The sequence below is a fragment of the Myxine glutinosa genome, chromosome 7, assembly GCF_964187855.1.
Source record: "Myxine glutinosa chromosome 7, kmMyxGlut1.1, whole genome shotgun sequence".
Lineage (NCBI taxonomy): Eukaryota > Metazoa > Chordata > Myxini > Myxiniformes > Myxinidae > Myxine > Myxine glutinosa.
The window spans coordinates 176,849,807-176,869,569 of record NC_136267.1 but is presented as its reverse complement, the minus strand read 5'-3'; the positions used below and the strand labels follow the sequence as shown (position 1 = coordinate 176,869,569).

The 19,763-nt window shown below is 45.0% G+C and overlaps 1 protein-coding gene across 1 annotated transcript in view; it reads right to left on the bottom strand.

Annotated features, from left to right (window-relative positions):
• Positions 1–2,260: 2,260 nt before the first annotated feature.
• LOC137431855 (glycerol-3-phosphate dehydrogenase 1-like protein) overlaps positions 2,261–19,763 on the bottom strand; it is a 43,738-nt gene continuing 26,235 nt past the window's right edge. The window contains exons 5-8 of the mRNA XM_068123617.2: positions 18,245–18,357; positions 14,197–14,430; positions 8,831–8,937; positions 2,261–3,286 (exon numbers count right to left, since the gene is read on the bottom strand). Coding sequence (XP_067979718.2) covers positions 3,190–3,286; positions 8,831–8,937; positions 14,197–14,430; positions 18,245–18,357 — 551 coding nt within the window. The 3' untranslated portion in view covers positions 2,261–3,189. The remainder of the gene's footprint in view (positions 3,287–8,830; positions 8,938–14,196; positions 14,431–18,244; positions 18,358–19,763) is intronic.

The following is a 19,763-nucleotide window of genomic DNA, read 5'->3' as shown; positions in this document are numbered from 1 at the left end:
GAAGAACGAACGAACAAATAAGAACGAATAAACGAATAAGAACAGAAGGAAATGTTTTTTTTTTTTTTTTTTAGATTTTAAAACAAGGAAGTATGGGATGAAAAGACCGTGAAAAACAGAGACCAGAAAGTAATTGCAGCGCGATCGGAGAACCGCTGAGACAAAAAACAAAGCCTCAAGCCAAAGTCGGACATGGTAGCCTAGTACTACACTTAGGCCTCAGAATACGCGATAAGAAATACCGACGATTCTGTACCCAGGTATGAAAAACCAACGCCAAGAATACTATTAAAGACACCCCAATAGGTACATACACCGAGAGAAAGATACAGTATCGACCAAAACACAATTGTGAAAAGTTACTTAACTTCGAAAGCGAGCGCGCATGGACAGCTTTGAAGAGACGAGACCTCCAATCTTGGAGGTCTCGGTATATAAATATATAATTCAGCTTTGAAATATTAGAATTTGAATTCAGCTTGAATTTGAAATCAGCAAATTTGAAAAAATTTGAATTCAGCTTGGTATATAAATATTGTACTTGCTTCAGCTTTGAAAAGTCGGGCAAAAACCGAAAGGTCATTTTTATTAAAGACTTCACTATTTTCTTTCCTCGGAAATATGAGAATGTACCTTCATTGAAAGGTGTATGCTAGACCGCTGCCAGGATCGTTGCAAATCACAAACTTGCATTTCCTCGTTTCCTCTTCATGAGTTGGAATAAAAATGTACCTTTGTTACCTCAACACGTGTATGTTCATTTAATGATAAAAGGCACGTTGTTCAGTGTACAAATGTACACCAGAGGCCTGTGTGGCCTGTTCTAAGGTGAGGCATATTGGAGCAAGCCGAAATAAAATGGCGGCTTTTACGAGGTGACAGCTAGCTGATCAAGATGGTGCACCATCATCTTAGTAAGGCCTTTTTTAAAAATGATGAGCACCCATTAATTAATCTTCACAACGGTTGTTTAAATTTACCCAAATACCGAGTTTCATGCTTTTGAAATTATGGAGGAGACACACACGCATGCGCACACACTTTCTCTTTTATTGTTAAAGATATTGATATCCTTTAAATACTGGTGACGCCACGCATGTCTTCATGTTCATGCTTAGGCGTAACCACATGTTGGAAGAAGACTGTCGTGTACCACTTGGTCAGAAGCAGCGTTGATGGTACACGACTCAAACCTCTACTGTTGGAGATCATTCAGTGAGCGAAAGGAATTTGGCTTCAAGTCTACTCCATCGGTAGTGACACGGGAAGTGCTAATCACACCTTTCACAAAAGCTTTGGCATTGTGTGTTCGAAACACAGTATAGTCGTTCATAAGATCCCTCACCCTTTCGGAGATGGACCAGATATAACATGTCTTCTGTCATGGATCTCATATTCCATGATGGACCTCATATTCCATGATGGACCTCATATTCTATGATGGACCTCATATTCCATGATGGACCTCATATTCCATGATGGACCTCATATTCCATGATGGACCTCATATTCCATGATGGACCTCATATTCCATGTGCTGCACTTGGTAAATAATTTGAAACCAGCTCTGGCGAACAGTAGTGTCTTCTGTCTGAGTGAAGACATAGTTGTGAAGAAGGAACTGCCCTCAACTGTCGGGCTCACTGCCACAGTAAGTTGATTTACTTCAAGGTTAATCATGATTTGAAGCTCGCTCCAAGACTGACATATGACAAAGTTGGAGGCACTCCTTATTTTGATAAGATAAAGGTCTTCTGTGCATCGAATTTCCTCAGGTCAGTTACCTCAGGACTTCGCTATCTGTTGCAGCATGAGAGCTATGGTGCAGAACTTCTCACTGCAGCATGGTTCCTCGACCTCATCAACAAGTGGTTTGACTTCATGTCCAGTCGACATCCAGTAATGGCCCTGTCTTGGATCACTATGGAGATGTACGAACGTGCTGTAGCTCATCTGGAAACTACCATTGAACTATTCACCGACATGACGATCGGTAAGGCGGAGAAACCGTATCAAACTGGAGTGATCTTATCCACCGCTCCAATCCTTGATATACAACATGAGCTGATGGCAAGGGGACACACACACATTCTCACAGAAAGGCTTACGCAAGATTGCCTGGAGAACATCTTCTGCTCGTACCGTATGAAACATCCCATTCCGACAACTATAGAGTTTCAACAGGCACTGAAGTTCATCACAGTTGCACAATTCCTGAACATATCCAGATCAATAACGATTGTTATGCTTCAATGACAACTCGGCAGAAAAATCAAATTTTATTACCAATTGGTCTCATACAGTACAACAGTCCAGATTGTACAAGAACGCACAATACATTCACATTATGGAACTGGTTGAATACAAACAATTACATTGTGCATGTCGTGAGTAGCGTGCAGCTACAATGAGAAACTGGACTTACACCTGAGTATGGCTAACAGGTGAAGCAGATTATTATTTATTAGTCTACACAAACTTGTGCAAATAGTTGGTGGTCCCAGAAACAGCAAAACTTGGCATAAAAGGAAAACAACAAATGGAAAACGTTCATTCGAACAAACTGTGGCTCATCCCAAATCACATTCAGAAAGTCCCGCAAATGGTGACGTAAAGGTCAGATCTCTGAGGTCACGGTTGAGACAAGGACATTAATCAGTGTCCACTTTCACAAATTAAAAGGACACGAAATTAAAAGGAAAGTACTGATAAATCAACATGGTTAATTAAAAGGCCAAATAATGGGATTTGTACCTGGGATTTTACCATCAGAGAAAAAGTGGAAAAACCGATACAAATCTTACAAAGGGCTTTACTTTGATTAAACACAAATCATCGCATCAAAAAAAGGATGTCCAGGATAAAAGTAGTAATGTGGCAAATACCACCTATTTGTGCAAATATAATATATTGTTCCAAAGAGCAATTTCAAGAATATGAATCAACATGAACATGGATAGGTCAATCATAAATGGCATCAAACTGACAAAACTTCACATCAAGACAAAGGAAAAACAATGTTGAAGATGCTCTTGAAAAGATTATGATTTAAGAAAAAGTTAAAATAATTTCAGTCATGTGGGGAACATCAATGTAGCCGAAGTTGTCAAGGGCTCTGGCCGGAAGAAACCCAGGGATCGACGAGGGAAGCAGCATGTGTGAAACCTGCATGAAAGCGAGGCAAATGGCTCACATGTGCTCCGGATGGTTTTGCAAGCACAAGACAAAATCGTGCACGGATTTGTCCTCGTAACAGATCTCGTAGATCGCCGTGAACAGTGGGAATCTGCAAGAGGAGGGAATTTAGGGGTATCAGAAATCAAAAGGATGACGAAATGGTAAATTAGAATGAACTCTGTAGAGTGCATACCTCTACCAGGCTGAACAGTTTACGTTTTGTGTCTATCCCACTGATGTGCTGAGGCTGCATACGACCTCAACCTCCGATGGACCCGGTTGCCCAAAGAATGTCTTTGGGCCATGCATCCTGAGGTTAAAGGGGAACCCAAACGCTCAGACCATCTCAACGCTAATCTGCCCCTCGATACCCTAAAAAGTGGATATGATGTGTCTTTTTCTGATTTGCGGTTTATAAAGTTTGTAATTTTGCAATTAAAAGTCGATATCTTCTTTTTCACGAGTAGCAGTGACGTCACACCATGAAGTCGCCCGCCACTTCCATATTGTTCACGGGTTATAATGCGGTACGGGTTACATAGCGGTATTATTAAACTCAAACGGCAATTAATTTTTGAATTTCTGCAAATATGTCGGATCGATGCATCCTTGGTGGTTGTAGTAATACAAACCGAGACGGTTTCATGCTACACCAATGGCCGAAAGATCCCGAGGGATGCCAGAAATTGAATGAGGTTTGTCATAAAATACCAAAGTGTGGATTTGGCCTGCAAAATATTCGCTTTTGTGCTCGGAACATTTTACAGAGCACTGTTATGAAACAGAGATGGCTAGATCTAGTGGTTATCCCCCACGAATAAGTGGAAGAAACATCTGTCGCTCGAAACTGCAAGACCATCCAGCACCACTCTCACCTCCACAATCCCACATCAACCGTCACCCTAGCTAGCAATACCTACGACCACCCCATAATGCCACTCCCCTCTCCACCACACCCACCCCCCGACAATACCCACCACCATCCCACATCCCCCGCCTACCCTCTTTCCACAATCCTCCATAAACCGTCACCCAAGCTAACAATGCCCATGACCACCCGATACCTCCCCTCCACCATCCCCTCACATTCCCCCTACACTGGGGCGGTACATCAACACGACACAGCATGGACATGGCACACACAGCACAGCACGGTAACAGCACTGTACACACAGACACGACCAGACACAAATGGTGTCCCGGGAAAGTGTGAAACTGGAAGATCCTGTAACATACAGGACACAGGGACAGCCTGCAAAGGTGGGACAAAAGCATTTATCGCCCATTTGGAAGGCAGTGTCTGTGTGTGCTTGGGCAGTGTCCGCCCTGTGCCCATGTCATGTCGTATTTATTCTGGAGTAATATCACCAACTAGCGAGTTGCCCGTGCTATGCAAACAGAATGTGGAAAGGGTTAATGCTAAACCATGAATCAATAAATTCCACATTCCTGTGCCACCTTCAGTCGAACGTCAGTCATTGACAGCAGGTTCATGACGAACTTGGACAAAAAAAATATACTGCATCTGAATACAACAACAACAACAACAGGCATTTTAAGGCCATTTTCCCTGCAAGAGAGGGGGTTAGCCTTCCCCATGACAATCTTCTCCATTTTGCCCTACTTTCTGCATCTCCCCTTGTTAACCCCCTTGCCCGCATTTCTTAATCGACCATCTTTAGAAAAGTCTTTCTCGGTCTTCCCCGTCCTCTACTTCCTTCGACATTCATTTCCATCACTCTTCTCAACCAGTCACTTTCATCCTTCCTCAACACATGACCAAACCATGTCAAACTGTTTCTCTTCACAGCATCCATCACAGGCTCTATGACATCTTTCACAATTCGTCATTTGTCTTCCTCTCTCTCTCAATGATACTCCACACATCCACCGAACCATTCGCATTTCCACCCTTTCCAGCCTTCGTGGCTGCTCTACGTTCATTACTCATGTCTCACTCCCATAAATCACAACACTTCTCACACATGCAGCATACACCTTTCCCTTCAGCTTCAACGACACTCCCCTCCTCGTCAGCACGCCACTCAGTTCCCGAAACGTCTTCCATGCACATCTCACTCTCGCAACCGTTGCCGAGTCTGATCCACCTTCTCCATTCAGCATGTCTCCTAGGTAACAAAATGTTTTCACACCTTCCAGCTTCACGCCGTCTCCAAGATCCAACTCAACATTTCCTCCATCTGCAGCTCCCTCTGTGCACACCTTACACTTGAATGTAGCTGCCACACCGGTTAATGACCCTCTAAAAACCACTACATTTTTGATGAACCCACTCAGCGCACATTGGACATTGAATGGAATTCACTCCGACACCCTTCCTGCACACAGCACACGGTCACTTCCCAGTTATTTCCACCTCACCACATGCTTTACCACTTGCCATCACCTTCGTTTTTCCGATATTCACCTTCAGACCTTTTGTCTCCATAGATTCCTTCCACTTGTTCATCTTCTCCTTCAATCCATCCATACTTTCTGCAATCAACACCAGATCATCTGCATACAACAACTCCCACGGTAAACCCTCCTTTACGTTCCGAGCCAGCACCTCCATCACGGCTACAAATAGTAGTGGACTTAGTACTGACCCCTGATGCACTCCCACCTTCACCTCAAACTCACCACTGTTCCTGTCCTTCGTCCTTACAGCTGTGCGCACTCTTTTGTACATTGCCATCACGACTCTGATCAACCATTCCTCCACTCCTAACTTCCTCAATGCCCATGTCACTACTTCACGTGGTTCCCTATCGAATGCTTTCTCCAGATCAACAAACCCAGGAAACAACTTCTTCCACTTCTCCATGTACTTCTCCTGCAACTGCCTCACAATAAAAAGCGCATCTGTCGTTCCTCTTCCTGGCATAAATCCAAACTGCATTTCGTCAATCTTCACGTTCTTCCTTATCCTCCTCTCCAATACCCTTTCCAATACCTTCATTCCATGCTCCAATAACTTTATCGCTCGATACGAGCCACAGTCCAGAGGGTCACCTTTCCCCCTTGTAAAGAGGGACGAGGGTACTCAGTTCCCAATCCACTGGAATGCGGCCTTCTTTCACCACCAGATTGCAGATCTCTGTCATTCTCTTCACACCCCAATTTCCCGCTGCCTTCAACATATCTCCCACAACTCCCGTCGGCCCACCCGCTTTTCTACTCTTCATTGCTTTTATCGCTTCCTCAACCTCCTTCTCGGTTATCCTCTCTGCCGGTCCGAAAACTGGGTTACTCTCTATGTTGCCATCCCAATCATTCTCTGCATTCAACAGTATTTCCATATATCTCTTCCATCTTCCTTTAATTCCATCTGGGTCCACAACGATTTGTCCCACTTCATCCTTCAAGCAATTCACCCCCATCACATCACACCTCTCTTTCGGTATCTGCTTTGCAATCCTGAATACCGCTCACTGACCCTCTTCCGAACTCAAGCGTTCTCCGAACATTTTCCTACATGCCTCCTGCGCCTTTGCTACCTCTTTCTTTGCAGCCTTCTTGGCTGCCTTATAACTTTCATGCCCTGCCTTTTCTGCCCCCATACCCTTCGCCTTCTGCCACTCCTTGAACTTCTTCCTCTTCTCGTCAATCTTCTTTCAAACTTCATCATCCCACCACCATGTTTCCGAGTGCCTCGGTGGTCCTTTTGTCCATCCACATACCTCACCAATGGCTCCCAACAGACTATCTTTCATTGACATCCAACCACTTTCAAGCTCAACCACATCATCCTCTGCCATACTCAGCCTCTCTTTTAATGCCTCCCTCACTGTCACCTCTTTCAACCTCCACACCTTCATTCTCGGTTGGTACTTCAGCCGCCGAGCTCTCCTCGCACCTTTCACTCTCATGTCGCAGACAACCAAGTGGTGCTGTGAAACAGCCTCCTCCCCCGGGATCACCTTTGTGTCCCGGAGGTGCCCCCTATCTCGCCTACGCACCATCAGGTAGTCAACGGTTGTCGTCGACCCACCTGATGTGTATGTAACAAGCTTATTATCCTCTTTATGGAACTGAGTATTAAAAATCAACAAATCAGCTCCATCAGCAAACTCCAAAATCCTTTCACCTTCTCTATTTCTCACACCATATCCGTAACCCCCATGAACTCCCTCAAAACCGTCCATACTCCCTTCCCATATGTCCACTTAGGTCTCCTCCTACCACAACAACTTCCTCATCTTTCACGTTTTCCATCAGCTTCTCTATCGCACAGCAGAACTTGTCCTCTTCATCGCTCCGACCAACCTGCGGAGCATATCCCGAGATGACGTTCACCAAGAGCTTTCCAATCATCATTTTCACCATCATCAACCTTTCACTCACTCTAGTCACACTCACCACACTGTCTACAAACTCCTCAGAAAACAGGACACCAACCCCATTCACGCCTTCTGGGCACCCTTGCCACACAAACCTGTATTTCTGTTCCTGCCTATCCTTCACCATTCTCACACCGCTTCCCTTCCATCTCATCTCCTGCACACAACATCTGTCCACTCTTCTTCTGACCAAAACTTCCACCACTTCTCCTGATCTCCCTGTCATTGTCCCTACATTCCATGTCCCAAACCTCAGAAACCGATCTCCACGTTGGGCATCAGACGTTTCGTCATCAAAAATGGAGCGATTTCCACCCTTGCTTCGATCGGGTTCCCCACCTTGAGTTTTGACGAGAGGGAGTGGGGTCCCCCACGGGGTACTTCGGGCTGTACCCTGCCCATATGTAGTTGTAATTGTCATGGTTCTCTTTTTGAGGCAATGTTTTTATGGCCGGATGTCCTTCCTGACGCCAACCCTTTTAGTCACCTCTTACGACACGCAGGGATACGGTGTACCTATTCTAAACCGGGGTACACACCGGTATACTGCATCTGAATATATTATATTATTACAAAGACGATGTTACTGTATTAATAAACCGAGGCTAATTTGTCCGAAGTTGCCTGAAGGTGAGGCATGAAGCCTCGTTTGAAGATCCATAACGTCTATGCTTTCGATATTTGATGGTCATTTTAACAATCGGTTTGTTTGGGCACTGAATGAAAAACGTGAAGGTAGAGCCATGGCGGTTGTGATATATGACAACTTCGATGATACGTTCGGTCTGAACAGTATTAAAATCAAAATGGTGATGTGTTGAGTCAGCCGTTGTACGCATTAATGACATCACATCACTCCTGTCATGTGACCAGATCCCTGCTCCGATTGATGTACGTTTGTGAGGGACATACATACATACGGACAGCCAAACACTGGTCTAGACGTCTTTTCCCTACGGGCTATGCCGTAAAATAAAAATCTTCAAATCGGTGGCATTGAGATTAATAAGAATATTCTTCATACAAAACTTTTTTTTAAAATTCGAGATTTCAACTGCAGGTACCCGAATTGGAGAAAACCATTTCTGTTGTCCTGAGCACAGTTATTTTATACAATTAGGTCGAAGCATCAATTTCTTGCTTTCTCTACTTCAGGACAATTTGTAGCTTTTCATACCAATGAATCACTTGACCTTGTTTATTTTATTTACATGCATGTAAAATTCGAATATATGCTTCTCTAAAATTCAGTATTAAACTCTATCTCAGCATAAAATGGTGTCATGTCATAAGCTCCCGCCAACACTCACTTGTCCACCATCTGCTTGCGCTCGAGTATACGATGAACTTCGGCAGAAGATTGGGGCCCCTGCAACTTCTGCCCATTCAGCATTTCCTGCTCCAGTTCCTCAATTTTCTGCAGTCAGAAAACACCAAAGTTGACTGGACTTGAGTGCGATTTAAAAATAAAAACCACTTGTGGAGACTTGAGTGCGATTTAAAAATAACTAGAGCTTCCAGGGAAGCAGAACTGACCTGAACTGACTGGACAACTTTAAAGTAGGTCAGTTGTCTGTACTAGATTTGACTTAAATGAAAAGCCAACAACCTTGTGTAATAATTTTAAGGTCCTTGTATCCTTAGCCTTACACTTGTCCTTGTTTTACAATTGATACAATGTTACACGGAGCTGAAAACAATATGGCGGCCTATGGCGGCCATTTTGTGACGGATCAGGTTGGGATGCAATAGCAACCTACCTTGTGTGGTAAGGGTTGAACATTCTAAGTTTGATCAAAATCTGTTAACATTTGTGGACATTTAACACAAACATTTTTTTTTTTTTTTTTTTGTGGACGCTAGAGTGTTAATGTCGTTTTCATGACCAAAAACAAAATGGTCGCCTAAGTCCGCCATTTTTCAACGGATCGGGCTGAAATGTAATAACAACCTGGTCCTTGGGGAAAGGATGCTGCATGTCAGGTTTGATCAGAATCGGTTGATATTTGTGGACGCTGGAGTGTTAACGTCGAAAAGTTAACGGACGATAGACGACAGACGACGACGACAGACGGAGGGTTCAGTATGTGATGAACTCAACTGGACGGTAGTCCAGTTGAGTTAAAAACCACTTGTGGAGACATGGTCAAACGAGCTAACTATATATTACTTTATTTGTGATAACTGGGCATCACAGATGTACAAATATATTATCGAGATGAAAAATAAAATACTTGCAAGGAAACATGTCCAAGTACTGCTAAACAAAAGGTTCTTGGAAGCCCTAAGAAGTCGATTTGTGTTCTACAGTGTTAAAGGATACTGCTGCGGTTTTGCGAATAGAGGATAACCCCCCCTCGTAGGTAGTTGCACCACAACATGAAGCCTCGCTTAGTTCAGATATTTCTTATTGAATGTTAAGCATAGTCTCCTTTCCTGTGTTAGTATGCGTTGAGCAGGCCAGTAAGTGTAGGCCTCGATTGGGCTAGAATGCCACGTGCTAGGCCTGGAACAAGTCTGGAAGGCCCAAGGGAGGAGCTGCAGGGGAGTGGCCGGTAAGCGGCGAGCAGTCAATCGGAGCTCAAGGGGAGTGGCTAACAACAGCAGCCAGAGGAGGGGCTTGGAACATTCGGGTAAGACTCTGGGGTGGGGCTATAAAACCCTGCCCCGGGCCCCCCACACCAGTCAGAGCTGAGTGAGAGGTGTGGTTGAGAGTCAGAGTGAAAGAGTCAGAGTCGAAGGAGTGAGAGTGTCGGAGAGTCAGAGCTTCAGTCAGAGTCAGAGAGTGTCGGAGCGTCAGAGCCCCAGTCAGAGTTTTTGTCCAAGAGGTCTGTGAACGAACGCTCTCTGCCTCCAGCTCTCTCTGTGAACGAACTCTCCCTGTGTCCTGCGCTTGTTAATCGGCTTGCGAGGACGATCCCTCCCCGGGGCCACAGATGCACGATCTCCCTGCACACGTGCCGTGAACACTTGAGGGCCACGCCCGGCGAGCTGTCCGGAGTGAACGGCGCCAGGACGTGTTTGGAGCGCGTACTTTTCCTTCCTTCTTTTCCCTGCGTGAGTGAGTGAGCCCTTGTCCGGGGATTAAGTAAGATTGACTAAGTATCTGCTCTGTGTCTCTTCTCTTTACCCTGATCACTGTATAAATTGTAAATAAACCTGTGTTCTTCCTTCCATTTGACCGTGCACATCATTTCACACCATTGGCCTAGCATCGCACGAATAAAACTGCTCAATCAGGTTCAATAGGAATTAATGGCACGAGTCACATGACACGCAAACCGCTCGGCGTATCCGATTAGCGTGGCTCGTGCGAGGGCCAGTCCCCGTTCTCGTGGCGGCATGTGTACCGAAGGTACGTGGGGATTCGACCCGATACCCTTCCGCACGCTACGGGAGTGGTCGCTCGGCCTCGTGGACTCGAAGCTCGAAGGGGGAAGGGGGAAAAGGGTTTAACCCTCCTCTGTACGTCGACGGGCTCGAGAGATCCGCAACAATACAATCAGACTAAAATACGCCATTTGGTGTCTGTCTGTCTGTCTGTCTGTCATGATTTTTTGACTGTGATACATTCCGTCGTTACTTATCCAATCTCAACCAAACTTGACAGGAGGACTCAGGGTTACACAATGAAGGTTGTAGCGCATTCATTTGCCCCCCTCCCCAAGTGGGTTTTCTCCACCATGGCTGCCAATGGGGTTGCGTGTTGAGGTGTATATCCATGTTAAGTTAGCTTTACCGTGGCGTTTTTCCAAGGCCGCCTATAATAACAAAACTAACGATAATATTAGTTATTACAAAACAATATTAAGACTAATAATGTGTCACCTCCCCAAGGTGTTTTTACTCCTTGAACAAATGTCGTGTCAACGTTTTAGAAATAGATTATCATGGCATTTTCGTGGGAGCAACGGCCTCTAACAGAAGTAAAAATATTATAAACCACAAACACGTATGTATGATTAGCTTTTTAAACAGTCGCCAATGCTGTTCATAACACTAAATAAAGAAATTTGGAGGAATGCCAACATCCGAGAGGTAAGTTTTACTTTCAGAACTGAGCGAAGATCAACTGTGCTCTATATAGCACACAAGGGGGTTTTTTTTTTTTTGTATGGCTCGTGTAAGAGTTAACATTAATCACAAAAAAAAACAAAAAACTGAAACATAAAACATATGATAAAGGGAGCGGGAGACAAGATGGGGAGAGAGAGGGAAGCACACAAGTACAACAGTAGAGAACAGGGGCATCGGAAGATCTGTGGGAGGGAGAGGACTTGGAGGGAGGAGGCATGGGAAGGAGGGGTGGGGGTTAGGGGAGGGGGTGGGAGAGGTATAAAACACATGGACACTGCTAGGACTTCCAGGAAAGAAGTCGGTATTTCAAAAAAGTGGATCTGGCGTGAATTAACGGGGGTAGAAAAGATAAAGGTTTTCGATGGGGGAAGATAAGAGATGGTGGCGAACAGCTGTTTTAAAGACCTGGAGGGAGGAGTGGGATTGAAGAGAGTGAGGGAGTTTGTTCCAGAGGCGGGAGAAAAGAGGAATGAAGGAGTGAAGGTGAGCAGAAAGTCTTGATTTTGGTAGTTTCACCATAAGAGGGTTGCTGGCAGATCTTGTGCGACCTGTAGGAATATTTGGGGGACAGAGCACAGACAGAGCTGGGCGAGCTAGGCCAGAGAGAAGTCGGTAAAAGACAAAGACCACCAACCTGCCTGCGATGAGTGAGTGAAAGGCCATCGGAGTTAGCTTCATCACGGGAGATTCCAATGATTCTGAAAGCTTTGGTTTCAACAGCGTGACGCCGAGCTCGGTGTGAGGCAAGAGCACCAGCCCAGAGGGGAGAACAGTATTCCATTGAGCTGCGGATTAAAGCCTTGTATGTGGTGAGGAGCTCAGGTGTGCCAAGGAAGGACTTCGCACGACGAAGGATGCCCAGTCGGCGACTCGCTTTGGAGGCCAGCATGGAAATGTGGTTTTCCTAGGAAAGATCATGGCAGATAGCGAGACGCAAAAGATGACAGAACATCTTGGAGAGGATTGTTGAGAAAGTAGATGGGAGGATTGTCCAGTCGGTCTTTTCGGAGAGACATAGTAAGAGTGTGAGATTTGTCAGGATTGAAAGACACGTTCCACTTGTTTGACCAGTCTGATTTTGTCCAGGTCTGCAGAGAGTGAGGAGGCTGCAGACTGCCGATCTGAGGGATGAGGAATGGAGCGGCAGAGAGTGGAGTCATCAGCAAAGAGGGAGAGAGGATTTTCAAGAGAGTCAGAGAGATCATTGATCCAGAAAAAGCACAGGGCCCAGAACACTACCTTGGGGAACTCTAGCCTGAACAGGAAGGGGAGATGAGAGAAACCCATTCAGGGCCACACGTTGACTACAACCAGAGAGGAAGTCTGCAAGCCATGCGTGGAGGTAAGTTGGGTTAATAACATCACCCTTCCTGCTGCTAACATGACGTTTTTCGTAGCGAACTTTTGAAACTTGCTTGCTGTTTAACACGAAACTGAAAGGGAGGAAGACCAGGGTGTGCTCATTTTTCCTTAACGGGATTGAATGTAGTGCTTGCTCGAATGCTTAAAACCACTTGGTGATCTCTCCACAAGAAACTTGGTAAATTAACACACACCCAATGTTCTTGACACCCAATCATAGATCTACTGTAATCTATATACCCTAAAAAAGAGGATGACCCTGCCGTTCCCATAGTGAGTGGGTGTACTAGTTCAATTCAAATGAAATAAAGATTTTGAAAGTCATACAAATAAAATAATTCTGTAATTTAGCGCCGTTGACGCAGTGTCTATTACACAACCTTATCTAACACGTCACATTAGTTATTCGTGCCTGTTGTGTGTGTCATTTATAATGTCCATAAAACCAGTAAGTTCCCTGTTTGGCATGATTTTCAGTTTTCTTGAGAAATAAGAACATTGGAAAGTTACCCCCTCCATTTTTAAGCCAAGAGGTGTACCTTCTGGCAGCCTGTTTGGCAGCCCAAAAGATTAAAATCTCAGGTATTGTGAAAAAAGAAAATAGGTCTAAGTTGACCTAATTGAACCGTCCAACAACCAGGAAGTGTGGGAACTTCACCATATGTATAATTTCTGTATGTAAATATGCACAAAACACTTTTTTTTTGGACAAAGTGAGCTCGAGCGTTGCAACGCTGGGCGCCACAAAATTTACTTTGAATATCCATGTTCTTCCGCCGAAGGAGTGTGAGCGGCAAATTTGATTGGGCAAAACTGCGTACAAATTTTCCAACTTCAGAGCCAAAGTACTGCTCAACTGAAGTACAGTTTTTGGAAGTGATTTGTGTTCTAAATAAATAATTCAATTGATATCAAGTAGTTTTTCGATCTTAGAGTGACAGACTGGAGCAATTGCTTTCCACATTGCGCAACTGCGCATACTCACAGGGTAAATATAAATCAGTAAATATATATAAAGAAGCAAACAAAAAATTACAAGACAATGCACTTCTCGGAACTATATCGGACGTCTCCCTCAGGTATTTAAGAGACACAATGTTTAGAATTCATGAATGAGGACAGCTTTTAGAATCAGCACTTCATTTGGAAAGTTAGATTATGTCAACACCAAATGGCAAAATAACATCCAAATTACTACCCAGGTAAGACAACACAAAGATAGATCAGCATTTCCAACCTTGCCAGTGCGCACAAATGCCTCCGCAATGCGCCTGTTTCGACCGCCATAGCACGTCGTGATGAGATCTGCTACACCGCAGCTCTCCAGAAACGTGGCCGATGTAACATTGCCTGTGCAGAAAACCCGTGCAAATGCGATAATTTCCATAAGGCCAAGTCGGATGATCGCCGCCTTTGTGTTGTCCCCAAAGCCAAGGCCATCACAGAATCCCGCACCAACCGCTACGATGTTCTGGCACGAAAACAAGTCAGACAGAGGGTTAACGCCAAAAACATCAGTTTCGTCTTACTTCCCATGGCAGTTCACAGAACTCAATGTTCTGCCGATTTCATCCATAAACATTGGGTGAGTGCTGGAAATGACAAAGCTCGTTGAAATTTTCAATAAGGAGACCGAGTCGTGCATCAAGATGATGATAACCTTTTGGAAGGAAACATTAAGTGTTGGTAAACATATACGAGGGTGAATGTCATAAAGCCACAACACATTGTGCCATGGCATCTGGACATGGCCAGTGAATATCAAATATTATTCCAATATCAAATATTACTAGCCAAAACCCGTGGAACATCCACGGAAGGGAGGATGTGGTGTATGGCTAGAGTGTACCATTATGGATGGCATAGGGGATTTGCTTGTCCGAGTAAGAGGCGCGGTTGGAAGAAATTATGGTAAACCCACCTGATGAGGTTAGCGTACACCGCGATCGACGACACCAGCACAAATGCATGCTCTGGATTGTCCACTCAGTGGACGGCTTGCTTTCGCCTTCGCCTGTCCAATCAGCGGACGGCTTGCTTCGCCTTCACCCAGCAGACGCCAATACGATGGCGTCGTATCGGCAGTTAATCGGATGCTTTTGGGCCCCAAAGTCGACTAATTCAGATTTTTCGAGTATGGCTGTACGTGATAAACAAAGAGCGCGGTTGGAAGAAATTATGGGAAGCCCACCTGATGAGGTTAGCGTACACCGTGATCGACGACACCGGCACAAATGCATGCTCAGGATTGTCCACTCAGTGGACGGCTTGCTGTCGCCTTCGACTGTCCAATCAGTGGATGGCTTGCTTCGCCTTCACCCAGCAGACGCCAATAAGATGGCGTCGTATCGGCAGTTAATCGGATGCTTTTGGGCCCCAACGTCGGCTAATTCAGATTTTTCGAGTATGGCTGTACGTGATAAACAAAGAGCGCGGTTCGTAGATCGTAAATCCATTAGTGCCGTGGGCATTGGGTCACTGGGTGCGGCGTAAAAGGGATAACAAAGTCGAGTCCTTACGCTATTATTATATAGATTGATGACAACAAAATGTTCTCCCAATGGTAGAGCAGTCAGACACAGGATGTGTAGAAGCAGATATACAAGTTCAACACAAATTCATCACTGCAATTTAAGTCTGATGCCATGTAGCAGGTGGCATCACTTGTCACACACTTTTAGAGCGTTTCTGTAAGATAATAAGTGTCACATTGATGATATGAACTCGAGTGGATAAACCTCACAACAGTGATTTAACTTGCAAAAATGGCAAAAAATATGAAAGAGTATTCTTTACCCAAACCACCAGAGAAGCCTCACCACCACCAGCGAAACTTTAGGCAAAAGTGGCAAAAAATATATAAAAGAGTATTCTTTACCCAAACCACCAGAGAAGCATGTTAGGTTGAATAAAAATCCTCAGAATTTGTAAGTCATCTTCAATTACCAAAGACTTCTTCTTATTTTATATAAAGCACAAGGCTGCGGTGTAGCATCAATAACTGAGGGTGCAGCTGTGCTGTTGATGCAGTGCCCTCGGTGGGTTAGGGGAGGAATTTTGAATTTGTCAAGCGTGTGTCGGTGATAGCTCACCTACTTTTCACAAAGGACACCGTGGGAGATTTTTAAAGTCCATCAACCAATGCTGGCAAAAGAGACACCCAATTTAACATCCACCCAAAGGACGGCACACACATTGATGAATCACCCTGCATGTGAAACACCGGGATGAGAGTTTATAGCTTCGTCAGGATTCAATGGATGGATTTGGATTAAACTTGGTGGACAGTTTGGGTGTGTAGCAAGGAAGAATCGATTTGACTTTGGTGAAGATCCGAATCCTGATCAGAGAATTTTTAAAGTGATTCTTCACCGTTGAATGATAGGGCAAAAAAATGATATATAGCAGGAAATTTCAAAAACGTTATGGACGGATTCAGACAAAACTTGGTGGACAGGTCTGGTGTGCGGCAAGGCCAAATCAATTCGATTTTGGTTAAGATCTGAAACCGGATGCAAGAGTTTATAGGTTTTTAAAAAATCTTTAAGTGATTAATCACCATTGAGAGATGGGGTCAAAAACAATAAATAGCACGACATATCAAAAAGATGGAGACGAGTAATGACAAAACTAGGCGGATGAGTTGATTGGTTGACCAAATTATGCCGATTAGATTTTGGTTCAGGTCCGGATTCAGATCCGGCCTATCGGTGGAATACAAAACGTAAACTGTTCAGTCTGGTGGAGGTATGCGATCTACCGAGTGCCGTTATACTTTGTATTCTGTTAATGCATTGAATATTTCAGAAATACGAACATACCTCAGGCAAAATATACCAGATTTGCATGTTATGTTATACCACAGAACCATTCCAAGTTGTACTTTTTGCAGGATTAATCACCAGCTTCTGTCGCATGGATTGGAGTAAACTGTAATTAATATTTCCCCCTCATTTTCATAAATATTTGAAGTCAATAAATTATGCTCTCCATATATGAGGTGCATATGCCCTCCACAAATGTACTGGAGCGGTTCACTGGAATCACCCTCACTCACAGTGCAAAACCAGAGCATTTGCTGCCCCTTATGTTTTCTGCGCATTTCTTGACTTGGCAGACACTGGACTGTTAACACCATAATGTTTGCCCAGTGATGCTGCACGTTCTCATCTGACCAAGCTTATCCAAAACCTCCACCTTTTGTGTCAAAGACATCACTTTCCTTGACATTTTCGCAATTGGTTCACCACCAGCAACAGCTTACCTCTTGGGAGCCATGGATAAAACTCACCAAGGGAAATAATAACCAAAAACAAAGGAAGTGATTAGGATTCCATGGACCAGGCAGTGTTTGTATGTGGAGATAGGTACTGTATCTGCTGCGTGTCTCAGTTATCATTTGTACTGCAGCAACGCCACCGGTTTGCAATTACATTTGAAACAGCGTAAAGTACCAGCAGGGGTCCTCACATATTTTTGGTCTGAATGGATAGTGCCAGAAGCCATTAACACATAATTAGGAGTACATAGAATAGCCTGGTGTTGCTTGGTGAATAGCCTGGTGTTGGCTTAGCGGTTAGGGTGCCGGCTTGGGATCCTAGGATCCTGGGTTCGAATCCCGGTCGATCGCTGAATGAACGCCAGGGGGGTTGACTCAGCCTGTCGTCCTTCCGAGGTCGGCAAATTGAGTACCAGCTTGCTGGGTTGAATGATCACGGTGTGTACCCCGGTTAAGAATAGGTACACCGTATCCCTGCGCATCGTAAGAGGCGACCAAGGGTTGGCGTCAGGAAGGGCATCTGGCCATAAAAACATTGCCTCAAACAGGGAACCATGATTGTCATGGGGCCCGCAAGGCTAACCCCCGCTCGAGCGGGGAAAATGGCCTTCAAACGATCATTCATTCATTCATTCACATAGAATAGAAGAACATTAGAGGGAATTAACTACGGAACAATTAAGCAGCCAAATTAGCACTGTTTTATCAATCCATTGACGGTGGATTAGGATTAGCCCTGCAATTCTGCCCCCCAATAGTCTGCAATAACATTCAACTTCCACAACTTTTTGTCACTCGTCAATGCTGCCGTCCACAGCAATGACACGATTTGCATAACGGAGAATCCCTACAGGTAGGTAGGTCTGTATCTTAACACCCTGGATCAAGTAGTGGATGCCCAACTTTAGTTCCTGCGCATCCATTCCACTTCAATGACAGTTTTACAAAACGATTCCACAATCACCAGATAGAAAAACCTAAAAACAAACTACCAGGAGTTACAAACCTTCAGCGCGCCACAAATCTCCACTGTATGTGCTTCCTCCACCACGGTGATGCGGAAGCTTGGTTTTTGCAGGAGCTCTTTGAAAAGCAAACCATGTGCAAGGGTCTTGCTGCCTGTTGGAAAACAACTACATCAATACGGAAGCTGAGAACATTCCACACAGAATTCTCACACCTATATATTTTGATAGACACAAATATCTCAGGAAGTTCTTGACATATTGAAGTTTGTTTAGTGAACGGCAGACAGGAGATCGCTTAGCTCATTCATACAACTGATAAGACACTAATGCGTGTGTGTGTGTCGGTGATGTGGAGTTAAAAAAGAAAATTATATGTATCACTCGGTATACTATGATGGTCCATCTGTTGGCGTTTGGCCAGGATTTCCCACGATGCAAGGCGGCACAGATATGGATATTAGTTCCTCGCTTTGTTCTCGTGAAATAGTTTTACTCTGAACTGCACTGTTTAATATATTGTTGCGAATATGGAATTTGGCCTCCATATCCGCTTGTAAATATTCCCCTATTTTCTCCAATACTCCCCAACTTTCCCCAATCCCCCATTCCCTAGTCCCATTGCATGTAAATAACAATCAGTAGAGCCGACCTTCCCCTTCTTCCCCCATTAAATGTCGTGCCCAGGTCCACCGCACCACACGTAGACAACTTTCGGACATCTTCCTAGTTATTCTTAATCTATGTCAGTTAAGGCCTCGTTTCCATTAATTATGACTCTTCGTTGCACCAGAATGTGATTATATGGCATCAGTAGTGAGTTTAGGACCTTTCCCATACCTCCTTCCATCTTCTTCCCCAACAATTACAACAACAACAGAGGAGATGGCGGCGGAGCGGGGGAGGATGCGTCCTCCCACCGGCTCGATTAGCTCCAGACCATGCGCTCCACGGGGTTACCACGAAGGGGCTCCTTGTCAGCTCCTCGTCAAGGGCGGAGCCTGGTAAACCCCCCCGCACGCACCCAATGAGAAGCAACGTGCCGATTCCACGAGGCGGAGCTAACGAGCCGAGGGCGTGTCACTCCCCGCCGGATATACGCGGCCCCGCGCCGGATGTGACGTCAGATGCGCCTGAACTACGGAGAGCAGAGGAAGCCACCGCCACCCCCAGCGCGACGATACCTCCCCGCATCTTTGGACCGGACCGAACCGGGTCGATTCTGCCCTGAGCCCAGGTGCACCTGGAGCCATCGCTACCCGCCTGTCCTTTGCATCAATCCCCGTGTGAGTCAGCCGTTGTCCTGTTTACCTGTCGTCTGTTGGGAATAATATAAGATTGTGTCTAAGTGCTCGTCTTTCTATGCTGTCCCTCTTGTAGTTGTAATCTAACCTTCCGCCTTAATATAACCTCCTCCGGAGGTCTTGAGAACTGAACCCCTGGTGTCGTATTGTGTTATTGTAATCCAGCCGGGTGTCTTCTTTTTCTTATTGAGCCAGCATCGCGCGACTAGTCAACGTTCGGGCACAATCGGGTAACTTGTGCAGACGTGGTCATACC